Source organism: Porites lutea, chromosome 11, assembly GCF_958299795.1.
Source record: "Porites lutea chromosome 11, jaPorLute2.1, whole genome shotgun sequence".
Lineage (NCBI taxonomy): Eukaryota > Metazoa > Cnidaria > Anthozoa > Scleractinia > Poritidae > Porites > Porites lutea.
Window position 1 is genome coordinate 15,325,184 of NC_133211.1, and position 15,042 is coordinate 15,340,225.

At 42.9% G+C, this 15,042-nt stretch overlaps 1 protein-coding gene across 2 annotated transcripts; it reads right to left on the reverse strand.

Moving 5' to 3' along the window:
* Window positions 1–320: 320 nt before the first annotated feature.
* Window positions 321–14,693, reverse strand: LOC140953089 (ankyrin repeat domain-containing protein 66-like). Of its 2 annotated transcripts, XM_073402587.1 has the most exons (4): window positions 14,557–14,693; window positions 11,051–11,214; window positions 6,033–6,261; window positions 321–1,785 (listed from the first exon to the last, which is right to left on the reverse strand). In XM_073402587.1, exons 2-4 carry the CDS (start codon window positions 11,193–11,195, stop codon window positions 1,650–1,652), a joined length of 510 nt encoding a protein of 169 aa, XP_073258688.1. In that variant the 5' UTR covers window positions 11,196–11,214; window positions 14,557–14,693; the 3' UTR covers window positions 321–1,649. The 2 variants fall into 2 exon arrangements, with proteins under 2 accessions (XP_073258688.1, XP_073258687.1); XM_073402586.1 differs by lacking the exons at window positions 11,051–11,214; window positions 14,557–14,693 and adding an exon at window positions 8,218–8,456.
* Between the last annotated feature and the right edge of the window lie 349 nt (window positions 14,694–15,042).

A 15,042-nucleotide genomic window follows, 5' to 3' on the forward strand; every position in this document is an offset into this window, starting at 1 on the left:
TTGCACAAGTAAAGAACACAAAAATTGTACATCCAAAATACGAAAGGTGGATACATATAAATAGATCGAAATAAGTTGGTCCATTCGAGAAAAATATATATCTCTGTGAGAGTATACAAGTGCCTTCGATGCACTTGCACTTCATTTGAGTATCAATGCATTTAGAACGACACAATTTTTTCGTCTCGCGCCATTTTACGTGGTCATCCGTAAAACGAACCCGCGACCTTCCGCTCTGCAATCATGCGCTCTACCGACCGAGCCAAGTCAGCCGTCTTGGCGAAAAATAAATGAGAACAACATACAACTTTAATTGTCTTTCTCATTTTATCTTACAAAAGCCTTTGTACAAAACTAATCCTCTGATGACAAGTTTAAAACTCTGATAATATATAATTTAAAATGTGGTACAATAGTGTTTTACAAGTGTTTCATGCAAACTTCCAATTCAAACCGCCATGAATTTAGCGGCAACTGTTTCTTTTGAACGTAGGAAGTGCTCTTATATGCGGGCTCCGGATGTAAACAATCACAACTTTAGTGTTGAAAATCAAAGTACTCTGAGCTTGGCCAATGCGGGCTTGTATCGGTGGGTAGATGCGTTGTTTACAGTCGCGGTAACCTGAAGATCCTGTCAAGAGCTCCTTTCATACAGCAAAGGAATGAAGCAGAATCATGAGAACGGTTCAATCGAAACTGCATGTCTTGCTACGCGGAATCGTAAATTATCAATGGTATTTCGATTTTTACATCTCAGTTAATACGATAAATTTGTCATAATATAAAGATTCACGAGGCTTTGAATACCAAAGCGCGAAATAAAAGAATAAGACAAGAGAGAAAAAAAGTAGGACGGTCCTTACAGCAGGATATTCGCGGCTGATCACCCATCCAGTTTCTAACCGCTACCGGCAGGGCTTAACTTGAGCGGTGCAACACCGAAGTTCGCTAGGGTTTGCAAGATATGTATTTCTTGCATTCACAGATAGCTGACGACAGCTTAGACCAGGACCTCCAGTTTGACGATACAACTATTGACGTGGACTATCTTTCGTGCTCTAATTCCCGCTTGCCCACGCGTAGGCTTCGATTACCTGTGTCTCCAGGAGTCGACAGAGGCCCATTCTTTCGCAGCAATTCAAAATGACGATGTTCCGACGCAAAGCACCGGCCTCCTAATAATCAAAGATGATACATGCCAAAATACATGGAGAATATAATCGTTAGTTCTGACAAAAGTAAAGAGACTCTGATGGTGAGCGAGTTGAGGAGCCTCCACTGAACTGTAGAACTGGACAAGAAGAACCGCCATGACAAGACTTGATGTAAACTAACGTTGATGATAAAGATATCGCGGTTCATTTGACCAGGAAGAAAAAACATCCTTGTCAAATGAAGTCATCTATTACCAGCACACGCGACTTTTGATGTGGCGCTCGCGTTTCTATAGCGTCAATTCCCCAAACAAACTCAAGGAGCTTTTCTGAGTTGTTCTCATGTCCTCACATAATTCTAGAGTCACCCAGCGAGGGTCACCCTAAATCTGTTAGCACCAAGAATGCCTGCTTCTGATGTAACGATATTAAAGACAAGCAAATGTAACAAGTAGACCATAAGAAATTTTAGACGGAGGAAAAAATCACCAACCATTAGCTTGCAGGTTCTATGGCCTTATCCTGAAGACCCTCCAGGCCTTTCTCAGCTACTATTCGTGAAATCTTCCTTGTCTTGGTGCGAAACTTGTCGCGAATTAGAAGTTGCTTTTGCACTGGCGACTCTTCGACACTGAAAAAAGAGAGAAAGAAATGGCCAAAAATGAACATTTTTGCCTTCATAAAATTATTTGTTGTCCAAGCGCTGAAATGTCGTTTGGACCGTTGGACACTCAGTTTTTTTCTTTGAACCAAGAGAGATGACGAAAATGACTAAGAAATCTTCATTAAGATTAAGCCACTTGTCCTGAGTTGTCATCGTGAAAATAGCCTATTACGATCAGTGGTATTACCATAAGTTACTAAATTTAGTAAAAACTAAAAGTCTCTTTGCAACCGACGGCTGTCAATCCTAGTCATTCCCTTTTTTCGATTTCCCTTTTCCATTATCAGCTATCGAGGCAGGAGAGGAGACGTGGCTGGGCTCCAGCCTTGTCGTTATAAAGAGTAAAGATAAACAAGACGCTTTGAAAGCGTTTAATTAGGCGAGTTCATGTAAAAAAAAAAAAAAAACAGAAAAACGTGAAAGGAAATGAATGAAAATGTCAGGGAAGGGGATTGCCGGAGATTTCGTGTTTTCTCCTCCTCTCTCACTCCCATTTTTATGCCCCCACGCAGCCTTCCTGAAACAGACATAAAACAAAAACTGAGGATTCCATTCTATGTTCCATTTTCAACGTAAGAGTATAAATTTTTTGAGCTAAGCATAGACAAGTTGAACCTGCATAGGCTATTTTGACTGCTTCAGTGTAGCTGGGCCACAAATCTATCCTTTTCACTCTAAATTTAGACTGGTTTATTGTTTCGCAATTGCGTATTGTTAAACATAGAGGTAGTGAGAGTGATGAAACAATCTCTTTATTCATCTGAGCCACATTTACGATCTCAAAAACTCTTGCAACAAACAAAGACAATTCGTAAAATCACCTGTTTCCTACCACTGACAAACTACATTAGGGGAGCGCCTTCCCCTAAACTGCGAGCCCAGATGTATTTCAAGACAGCAAGAAGCGACAAACGCAAATACTTCTTCGTTCGTAGACTAGGGCTACCTTTGTATGCTCACTATTGCCCGCAGACCTATTACAACCATGAAGCCAATCTGGCGATCCCGGAAACTTAATTTGGGCGCCGCTCAAATAATAACAATAAAAATCCAGCAACTAAGTTGTAAATTGCAATCAGCAAACAAGGCAGTAACGCTGATTCCAGAAAATTAGCAGAAAATTAGCTTTGCAAGGCAGCAGCACAACACAACTAAGCCAACAGAGCAGGGCGTGACAGCACTGTAAAGCCACGTTCATAGAGAGAAAGGCTGTCCCGGGTAAAAGGGTCACCGGACTACTCGAGCTGCCCTGGGCGCGCCAACTTTTCGTGCACTACCCCAATATATAGATTTAGCCAGGGCTAAAAGCGAAGCTCTCGTTAATATATTTACAATTGGCCGTTTTCATACTAAGGACGCTTTATCCGTCTGGACAAACTTGGGAAAACATTTTGTAGTTCGTCTAGTTATGCGTTTCTAGTATAAAGACGGGCACTAAAAGTGTTATGCGTCCAGACGAACTACCTTTCGTAGTGCGTCGTTCAAGGGTTATCAATAGATCCCGTCGACTGTTGCCCGTTCGGACACCTCATGAAATTTACACAACGTAGTTTTCGCCTTTACTGATTTGGGTTAAGCACTGCCTTTTACAGATTAGGGTTAAGCACTGCCTTTACCGATTAGGGTTAAGCACTGCCTTTTACAGATCAGGGCTAAGCACTGTTTCGAAACTGGTTAGGTTCTTTTTTTGTGTTGGGGTTGATGCTATAAGTACTTAAATTATTTCCCCTCCATCCAGAAAATTCTCAGTGGTCTAATGGTTAGCGTAGTATACTGGGTCGTGGGTTCGAATACGTTCTGTCTTACGTATCAATTTTTTTCCTTCAATTTGAAGAGACTTGCACTTTCATGAACATTTCCAGCTTGAAATATCATCTTAATGTGATATAAAAGCAGAAAACAGTTCTACCTTGTGTAAATTTCATGAGGGGAGAAAGGGGCTACGGCCGATGGGATCTAATGCTGACCTCGTTCAAGACGTATTTCGAAGGAAAGTTCCTCCAGACGCATAATGCGTCTTGTACTCGTCTTTATACTTGAAACGCATAACCAGAAAGACTACAAATGTTTGCCCAAGTTCGTCCAGAAGGATAATGCGTCCTTAGTACAAAAACGGCCATTTACTCAAACAAAAAATAAAATCGTGTAATCTTAACCGGCGGCAGTAACGAGAAAGGCAAAAAAATCGATAGGTCTAATGAGCAAAAAAAAATTGGCACGTGCAGCACACTTTTTTGCACATTTTTTGGCCATTATTGTTGCAACGTGAACCTTCCTAGTTACACGTTTTATTAGAAAATGTCGTTGTGCTCACAAAAAATTTTGTTACTTGTGTTCCTGTTCGCTTTCTTTTCACCTCCGCTTATTTTCAGCTAGCTGACCGCTGGCATTTCTCATTTTCTCACCGCCAGTATAAAATTTTCATGTTGTTCTTCCAACGAAATTCGTCTGTTTTGTTTTTTATCTCTTGCTCTAGCTCTCTGACGCTCTTTTTCTCGTCGAGCTTAGCTAGCCTGTCGCCTACTTCTCATTTTCTGTCTTTCTCTTCCTCTGTATTCCAAATTTGTGGACGTGACAATAAATCTAACCTTAATACTTTAAACCGACCAGATATAGAAACAATTTCCGCTTTCCATTTTGACTTTGTTGACTCTTGAATTGTCTCTGCTTCACAAGACCCGGGGCGGTTGGCCATGCAATTTCCCGCCAAAAAACTCTCGAGTTGCATTTGGGTTGCCATACCTGTTGATTGAGTTATTTTACATTGGTATGCCTGTGATGCGGAAGGACGGCGGTCGATCGGTCGGACGCACGGTCACGTGACTACAAGTCACTACCAAATTTATCGGATGCATAGATAACCAAATTTTCTTACCCATGGTGTTCCACTGCGCAAGCGCAAGAGCTCCGCTATAAAAAAACGTGGCGAACTGTTTACATTAGAAACAAAATGTACACCCAGTCGGCTGGACGGGTGATCCACCTAGCCAGGTCACCCTTCCAACCAGGCCAACTTTGCTCCATATAGGCTACGTGGCAAGCGCCAAAAGGGGAGGTAGGTAGGACGGAGAAAGCGCAAAAAGGGAAAAGGGAAGCCAGTGCCTGCTATAAGAGCTGGTGTTTTTGTATTTCGCCCACCAATTTCTCAACGTAATCCGATAACGTCGACTGTCAGTACGTGACCAGTCACAAGTAGGGGGCGCTTCTCAGCATTGGCAAAATTAATTTAATACTTTGTTTACCGGAAATTGTCAAGTCGAGACGCTTTTTTCAAATGCAGGCCTGTTTCAAATGATATCATAATCGAGCAAAATAATACATCTTTACTGTTCTTGCTCCCGCAGCAAACACGACAAACAATGATCAGTTTCCTGTGAATTCACAAGACCTTTCGTCTTGCATCATCAAACTCAATGGTCACAAAGAACGGAACACTCGCCAGCATGAGACGCGAATAAGACCGAATAATGAAAGGAGAATTACAAAAACTCTTTGAGTAATTATAAGCGGTGCTCTTGCGAATGTGAATATCGGCATTGCAGATGTCTGGCAAGAATCGCAATCGCCTCGAATCACCGCTCAGTGTTTGGACAAATCTAGTATACAAAACTTCCTGAGCATCTCTGCCTGCTAAACAAGCTATTACATTGGTTCTAGTTCGGGTTTCAACGTGAAGTTGCTACATGATAGGAGTAATTTTGATCTTCTAAAGCTTATGCTAGTAGAACACATTTCCTTAGTGCCTGTATCATGCATGGTTGTCTCTCACTTATACATGCCAGAATACACACTAATAAATTACCCATTACGGCTCAGCCAATCAGGAATTTGCGGACGCAGAAATGAACAAAAGGGGATTCTTATAGCAGGCATCCCTTACGCTCTCTCCTTAATCCATCTCCTTCCCGTTTTTTTCTTCCTCCCTATCCCCTTTTGACGCCTGCTACGCGGGCTACTCCATATAAACACTTTGGCTCACTCTGCTGGGTCAGCTCGGTCGAGGCGAGACAACCAGAGCACGTGCGAACGCTATTGGCTCGGGCACAGGGGTCAACTTTTTTCGCGCTCCCTCAGCTGGGAGGGTATAACCCTCTTTCCTGGAACAACCTTTCTTCATACAAACCGGCCCCAAGATAGCTGTATAGTCATTTGCACTCATCGGTTGCGAACAGCCGCAGATTGGAAGGCTGGTGCCTTTCTCTAAAAACATTTACCTTTCTAGAAGTTCAACACAAGACGCGTGTCCATAGATTTCTGCCACTCTTTTCGGAGTGTCTCCCGAGTTGTCCGGGATCATAACAGGGGACTTCTGCTCGATAAAGACTTTGAGTACATTGAAGCGTCCAGTCTCTGCCGCGCAGTGAGCCGGCGTCCAGCCTCCTACCATGCGCGCGGCTGGGTCAGCACCATATTCCAAAAGAAGTTTCACACATTTAGCATGACCTGGAAACAAAAAGCGGAAAGGATACTCAACCCTGTATCATATTAAGCGGCCACCCTTGGGAAACAGCCAGTGAACGCTTAATCGAACTAAAAGGCAAATTTGCTTGGAACAAAGTAGCTAGATTATTAGCAGCAACAGCAGAGCGTCCCATCTAGTATAAACTGTTGAAACAAAATGACCGATTCATTGATCGCGAGCTTCCTAAAGAGGCCTATGAGCTGCGTAAACGCCCGGACGACTAATCAAGAGGATACGAGTTTCTTTTTATTTAAGGTTCCTTTTGATTCTCTCCCTGAAGGGGAGGGGTTTCTTTGAGGTTGGCTGCAATAAAAGCTCTGGTCATATAACAAGGGTCTGTAGACCGTGCGCTGTCGGTGGATGCCAACCAAGGACAACCATTCAGGAATGTCTACTGTCGTGTCAAACCATTGCCCTGTTATACGGTTAGCTGACCGTTAAATAGAGGTAAAATGCAATACAATTAGCCAGCGGGGAAGCCTAGTAGAGGGCGACCGTGTCCGCTTTATGGAGATGTCCACTCAAGGAAAGTCAAATTTACAGTAAATATGGGAAGCAAAATTGCGAAAACCGGGGGCCTCTTATAAGTTTGACTCTCAGGATAATTGTAAATAAGCCCCTCTAGCCTGCAGTGCAGGCGTTTTCTTCGGGCGCGCGAATGTTTTGCTCGCGAAAGCGCATGTTTTAACTTGAAAAGAGGGGAGAAAATGGGGCGAGTCAAAAGGAGCGGGGAAGGGGGCGGGAAGAGAGAAGAGAAAACCTTAGGTATAGTCTTTTTGTACTTTTTTTCTCCCCTCCCCTCTTTCCTTCTTTCGCCCAAGCACCTACCCTTAGGGTTATTATTTTTACTCTCCCTAATCTTCCCCCGTCATAACAAAGGTGGCGGTTACAATAGTACGAACATAATCAAGCAGCTTTCGCCCGCCCAAAATACGCCTGCACTGCAGACTAGCCCCTCAGGCATTTATTTGTTGAAGAATAACCCCTGGAAGTAAGTATAATCGCACGATATACGGCTGTCAAGAAACCCGAATAAAACTAAAGTTGAACAAACGTCAGAACCGCTAAGCAAAACTGCATGAAATAAACGGGGGACTGTTCAATTAGGACAAAACTATATGTCCAGGATTGAACGCTAATAATCCTTACGTATGAAGTTGACCAATCGGGAAGCATGAGTGGCACAGTAATTTGAGCGCTAACCGCACACCCCAAGGGAGGGGGTACTCCCGTATGTAAGCTCTATAGGTATGTGCCGTACCAAACGGTATGAGTTTTGAGTCGCGTTTTGATCTGAAAAGGAGGAAACATTTTGCCCATTATGGACTGAAATCGGGTAAGTTATCAAGGGAACCACCGCAACGGCGTGGGGGCGTATAAACGTAACTTGCAACTTGTCCGTGTAAATGGAAAACAAGACAAGTTTTTCCTGGTCAGGGCTATTCAAAAGTTGTTCGTGTAGACGCGGCTTAAGAAGTTTTAGACGTCACTGTTAACAACCTTTCCACTTGAGAGTTCAAAGCAAAATCTAGATATTTGTTGTGAATCGAGGAAAAGGTTCTGAGATGCTTAAAACATCCTGCATCACATGTAGTCAAACCTAATCAAGGACTAGGGAGAAAAAAATCAAATTAAGACTCTTTCGTCTTGGTCTGTATATTGTATACAATCTATTGCGCACCCATAACAGGACCAGGCATTTTACTGTCTCACAGCGACAAAACGTTGAGTACAAAACCTTCAGTACAAAGTGAATCGCCGGCAAAAGGACCAGACTTCTCTACAGCTTGAGCCAAGGGTAAATTGAGATTATGAAGGGGAAGAAAACTCCGTGTAATTATGTAACTATGTCTTCAAAACTTTAAATAACTTTCAGACAAATTAATCCTCCTAGAGAAACAGATTGAAATAACTTGGCATCAGTCTAAACTCTCTACCTCTAAGAGCTGCCCAGTGCATCGCTGTCCTGTCACCCCATTCTTCATCTCTCGAATTAACATCTATCTTTCCACCGCGAATAAAACTTCCTAACTCTTCCAGTTTTCCGTCATCTCCCAGTGCACAAGTTTCGTGTAAAAGCAAGTCGTGGCTGTTGTTAAACAAAGCTTTAGTCGCCGGTTTCTCTTGATTCGTCATACCTCTTCAAAAAACAGGCCGCAAAACTTTAACGACGATCAATAGCGCTAGCCGGGAGCTTCTTGTAGGAGTGTAGTGAGCTTAACGAGTACCGAACAAATTATTAAAATCTACATTTATTGCATCGAGTCTCGAGTTCTTGTATAAGTATCTGAGAGGGTATTGTTTCTCGAGGGTGAACAAACAAAGAATATTGATTTTTAGCTCGCGGTCATTAAGGTAGCCGCCCTCCTGGGACAGCTTAAGTGGTTTCGCTTGAATTCCTCATTAGGAACTTGCGTATTGACAACAGATCGAGTGCTATAGTAATTTAAAGTGCTCACTACTAGTATTCTGTGCCTATTTCAGCGCAAAGCAAGTTTGAAAAGCATTTGTGGAAACTTCCCATCAAATAGCCTGTCCTGAAAGAAAAATAAATAGTTTGAAGCTAACAGTTGGGTAGCTAACACTTGTGATCATAAGACGGTACTGCCTTTGCCCTAAAAACCCTCGCTTTCGCCTTCGCGTTGCTCGGATGAACACGTAGAAAATGGAGTTTCCGTTTCCAGTTGGGAGGTCAAAACAGTGACTATAATTAGATGTTCGTTTTTAAATCGTTGACACTTTTAATGGTTCAAACATTTTTTGGCATTGACACTTCAATTAAGGAATTGCTGTAGACTGCGAGCAGTCTCTTTTTTTGTGTGTGTGTCACAGTAGATCGAGAGCACGCGAAGGGGGCGAGCAGCGTGGCCATATTTTTTGTCTTTTCAAGTTAGTTCGCCACTTAGTTAAGTTCGACGGGTTCGTCTGATGAAAAGTTCGACGTTTGATCATTAGTAATTCTTTCTCTCCTCCTTTTTACCATTAATTTCCATAATTTTACTTTTTCGCTCGCTGCACGTGGCTCTGAGGAAAGAAGCACGACCGCTCTCGGTCTAGAATTGCTGTCTAGACACTCCATTTCAAAATTTAAAGGCGTTTGTATTCTCAAAAAAGTTTGTCAAAGTGCAAAAAAGAAGTGGAAAGGAGGAGAAAAAGAAGACCTGGCTCTGTGGCGCCGCGTAATGAGGTAACGAAGTGGAATACAAACAGGTGTATGTGTTTCGGCCGCAAGAAACGCAATCTCGGGGACTGAGTGATGAACGTTAGGAATAGTCTCTTAGTAGGCCAATCCTGTAACAATGCGTCTTTAGTACTTTAATTGAGCGGTCTTGCTGCCAAGCAGAAATTATTTCTCGGCGGGAACAGCCCTACCCTGAGTACCTTCTCAGGCTGGTCTAACCGATCATGGATCATGAATATCATGCTGGGTCTAATATATAGATTTAGCCAGGGCTAAAAGCGAAGCTCTCGTTAATATACTTATAATTTACTGAAAAAATAAAATCGTGTACAGTCGACTCTCTCTCAACGGACCCCTCTATAAGACGAACACCTCCCTAAAACGGACACCTAGAGTTGGTCCCTGCCTTTCTTTACTCCCTTTATTTGGCTCTCTATAAGACGGACATCTCTCTAAGACGGACACTCACTGCCGGTCCCGGGGCCCGTTTCTCGAAAGTCCCGATAATTAACGGGCCCGGTAAGCTGTCTCCGTTTACATTAAAGATCGAGGTTTCAATAGTTTTGCATCTAGCATGATAAAACTATCAGTTAGTCAAACAAAATGGAGTAGTTTGCTAGCCAGTACCCGTGCTCTTATTCTTTATATTTCGATGTGAATATTTGATTTCGGGCCCGAAAAGTTACCGGGACTTTCGAGAAACGGGCCCCAGGTCCCAAAGGTGTCCGTCTGAGCGGGAGTTGACTGTCATGCTAAAAGGCGACGGCAACGAGAACGCCACTTCAAAATATTCATGTTGTTCTTCCAACGAAATTCGTCTCCTTTGTTTTTTGTCTCTCGCTCTAGCTCTCTGTCGCTCTTTTTCTCGCTGAGCTTCGCTAGCTTGTCGCCCACTTTCTCGTTTCAGTCTCTGCCTTTCTCTTTCTCTATATTCCAAATTTGTCGACATGGCAATTAATCTAGGCTTAGTACCATAGACAACACGGACAAAGAAATAATTTCCGCTTTCCGTTTTCTCCTTATTGGTGACCATGAAATTTCCCGCCAAAAAAATCCCGAGTTACATTTGGGTTGCAATACCTGTTGATTGAGTTACTTTACATTGGTATGCCTTTGGTGCGGACGGACGGGCGGGCGGGCGGACGGACGGACGTAAGGTCACGTGACTACAAGTCACTATTTACCACCGCGGGGGAGACTTCCGCTATAAATGTTTAGATTTCCAAGCCTGTTTCTTTGAAAAGGTTTCCACTGGCGTTTTTTCTAACCACGTTGATGTTCAACTTCATTTAACACAGTCTGTCTACATTTACCAGTTAAAGCTGATATTAGGAAGCTTTAGCAAATAAAGAAGGTGACGCAGCGACAAGAACGTCGCTGTTGAAATAAATAACATTCCCTTCTGGATGTTCTCGTTGCCGTCGCCGTCGTCGTTGCTTAAGCTCCCTAATATATATATATATGTTTAAACGCCTCCTATCTACTAATCGCCTCCTCTTGGATCCCTAACAGTAAATGAACACCCCTGGCGTCTATTAGATCATTTACGTAAATCTAAATTCTTATGTCCGGAATTGCTGTCTACTGACCTTTAGAAGCTGCCCAATGAAGAGCTGTCCGGTCGCCAAAGTCTTCGTCTTTGTGGTCAATATCTATTCGGTGGATCATCAGCATGCTTTCTAGTGTCTGCCATTCACCATTGACGGCTGCCTCATGTAACACCAGTTCAGTCATTCCAGCGCCGTGTCACCTGCTGTAGACAACAAGAAACCAAGCAAACTAATGAGAGTTTGCAAATTACGTCTTATATTCCAGTGACTATTTGACTCTCAAAGTCCTTATGATACAGTTTCCACAACTAAAATCGATCCATCACCGCAGTTCTTCATGGTCGCTAGAAAATTTAAAGTAGAAGGACTAAAACCGAAAAAATGAAAATATCTGGAGCGCCTTAACGTATTTTTAAGCGGCGCCGGTAATTTTTTTTAAGGCTGCGCGAGGGGAACTCGCGAAGGGCGGAGGAGCCTCCTCTCCTTTTTAATCCCTCCTCGCGCGTCCTCGAGCTTTCTTCTTTCGACCTAAAAAAACAAACCTGCTACGCAAGCTACAGCCGGTTTTTTCGTGTGTTTTTCGTTCGCGTTTCGTAAGGTAAGAGATCAAACGAGAAAACGATGGAGCAGGGCCCCTCGCCTCCTTCTCCCACGTTTTCTCGTATGTCGTCGATTAACTTTTGGCTTTTTCTCTTACTTTACCAACCACAAACGAAGAACACTAAAAAACCGCGCGTGTAGTGGGTTATCTCTCTCTCCTTGGGAGAGAGGGTTCAGTGATTGACCCCGGGAAAATTCAGTTTGGGGGGCCTTGAAAAGTGAGTATCAGGGCGCAAGTGAGCGACCATGAAAAGAGTTTTCCTCATGATGATAGAACCTTTTAAGTAACCCCGGCCTGTTTCAGTCTTTACTTCACATCATAAGTTTCTTGTTAGCGAACAGAGGTGTGGAGAAACAAATACAACAGATCAATTTTGCCATTAAAAAAACTATACAGTTGAGCCTCCATTAAACGGCAACCCTCTATTTTAAAAGCAGCCAGTAATCAGTTAAAGACCCGAAATTATTGTGGAAATGATTTGTAAATGAAACCTCTATTAAGCAGCAACCCCCATTAAGCGGCCGCGGCCACCATTTGGCCATCTCGAAGAGCGTTCTCCTTAAGTTGTTGTCAACTCTATTAAGCGACCATCAAGCGCTGGATACACTTAATTTGGCTTTGGTATTAAAAATGTGGTGACGGAAAATGCCGCGCACGAGATACAGGGGTGACAACTGATTGTGGACCCGGGATTGGTACCAGTAATGCCGCTTTGCCCGTCGCGTGTTTGTTTCAAAATACTGTAAAGTGATCAGACGCTGCTAAAGATTAGGCTAATTTATGACAAACCTCTATTCGGCGGCCAACCCCCATTAAGCGGCCACTTATCGATACCTCGAGGGTGGCCGCTTAATGTCCTTAATGAAGGTTCCACTTTTTAAATTTCTCAGTAATTTTTTTTCTTTCAGATATAAAGTGCGATCCAATCGCCGAAGCTTTCAGAGAACCCCACGTTTAGGCCCTGTTTACATATCATAAGACCGGTGCGCTTGTAAAATACCCGGCCATAATCCAAACCACAGCTCTGTCCGCGAGCAAGCTCTCCATTTATAGCAGGCAAGGTGAGCAGTGAGAGAACGCGCGAGAGCGTGCTGCTCTCGCGTGACTTCTCGCAACTTGGTGAGCTTGCTCGCAGGCTAACCATATTTTGAAAAAGCAGCCACACGGTTTCCTACATAACACAAGCTCGGCTCCATGTCCCAGGGTTTTAACATCATTTCGTGTCCCGCATTTTAGAATAGTATATATAGAGTGCGAACGCAGAGGTATTTCCGGTCGTCGCTTCTCTCTACCCAAAAAGCAAGTTACTTTTCGGGTGAAGGGAAGCGACGACCGGAAATATGTCTGCGTTCGCACTCTAGCTCAACGACTTAGTTTATCTTTAAGTTTTTGTTTTGTAGTTTCGTTCATTTAACCACCCCTCAAGCGGTTGTCTATCTGTCTTTCTATATTTTGCAAAAGTTTCTAAAACCACTTTCACAAAACAAACACATCACAACATAGTTAATGTCCCGCTCATTATGTTGGGCGTTTTTCTGTAATCAGTTGATCTATTCAAAAAGTCGTAAATTTTGCATTTGAAAAGCATGTTCATTGTGAACAAATCGATCAAAGATAAAGCACAGTCCACAACTCAAATGGGCTTAATGGTAAGGATATAGTATTAAAATAGTCTTAAAATTTCTTTCTGATGGCCACATAGGAACCAAATCCCTTTCCATTAAAATACTCCACGTCATAATAACAAAAACGATGACGCCCTAGTTCTACCCTGCTCGCAGGCTCATTTGTGCAAGTTCATGGAAAATTTTGGCGGCGCAAGCCTGCAAAGCCGTTGAGAAGAAAGAGTGAGCCTTCTCGCAGGCTATCCTAGGTCTAAGAATGTTAGCCTGTTTTATGCGTTAAGATAGTGAGGAATGCGCAAAGAAAAATACCAAGTGGGGTTGTGTATGTATGCCTGGAACAGGCTACACCATTGTCCAGATACCATTAGGGACCCGAATCACTATTTTATCTTATAGAGGGTTCGTGGCAAATGTTTCCATGCGAGCTGAGAGTCAGGACAAGAGCAAAAAAGGGAAATGAATTCTCCCCCTTTTTCCATTTACTTTTTTCTGCTCTCGCTCCAACTTTCGCGCAATAACTCGATCGGAAACGCTTGCTACGCATCCTGTGAGAGGAGCATGTGAGAATCTGTAAAAATCCTGTCATCCCCATGCCTTCCGAAGAGGGGGAAGGGGGTCACGGTGGATAAAACATGGAATGTGCCTTTCCGCAGGATCTTAGATCAATCTTGCCTAGCTAAAGACTTTTCGGGATAGTCAGGTTAGTGGCTAGTTAAAAATAAATTTGTCGCCTCTCAGCTGGCCTATGACAATCTCGGCCCCTACAAAAGGGCATAAATCATTTAAAAATCAACAGCTTTAATAAAACACAGGCATTGCTGCAATACGTGACCATCGCTCAATATTCGAACTCAGAAGCCGCATACTACAGTACTTCAAACTTCAAAGGAAAAGCTTGGGAGGAAAAGATAATTTAACGTCAAAGGAAACAAAGACCAGCGCAATTAAAGCGAAATTAAAATGCAAGCCTTTATAAGAAAACTAATCTACGTTTTGTCGCCCTGAATCAACTAATAGTTTAGCATAATGGCGGTATTCATGCATCGATCGATACCATAATTGAACATAACAATGCTTCCAATTTAATTATATAATACGCCCGTAGCGGCTTTGAAATCTGGTGTGGACATCAAAAACATCAACTAAAGCTTAACGCACTTTATGTAGCTAGGAAAATTAAGCGCACTTCCACCAGAAAGTACGATAAAAAACGATGAAAACATTTGTTGTCTTACACGAACTGTGTAAAATTTGATCTTTGGCGGGCTTCCACTCTGAGCTACTCTGCAATCGCGGACAAGGTTTTAATCGAGTCTTACCTTCTCGTTAACTTTCCACAGTCTAGGTCTGCTTTGTTACTAGTTCTTTCAGAACAAATGAATCAATACTTCTGTTCCTCAATGATGAAAAAGACTGTGTTTGTCACCCACATCAATACCAGGATTCACCGTGACTCCTTGTCCTTGTCAACTCCTTGTGTTGTCGGTCACGGATGGAATGTTATGAAATGTTGTGATCCGGCCTTTGACCGAGTTGTTTCCAGTCCCCTAGCCTATCATATTACCCGGGGGAGTTGCCTCCCATAATGGACCATACGGCCGGGGAGGCTCCTACCGAAACCTTTTTTGGGTTCAGGTCTATAAAATAAGGGAAAGGATTTCATTCTAGTTGAGGTATGTGAAAGAGGACGGAAATCTGTCATTTCCACATGTACGTGCCAAAAAGTACAAACATCAACCACAAGGACTGCAAAGGACCGCAAACGAATATGCCGAAGAACGTAGGATCTATAAAAACGTGATCAG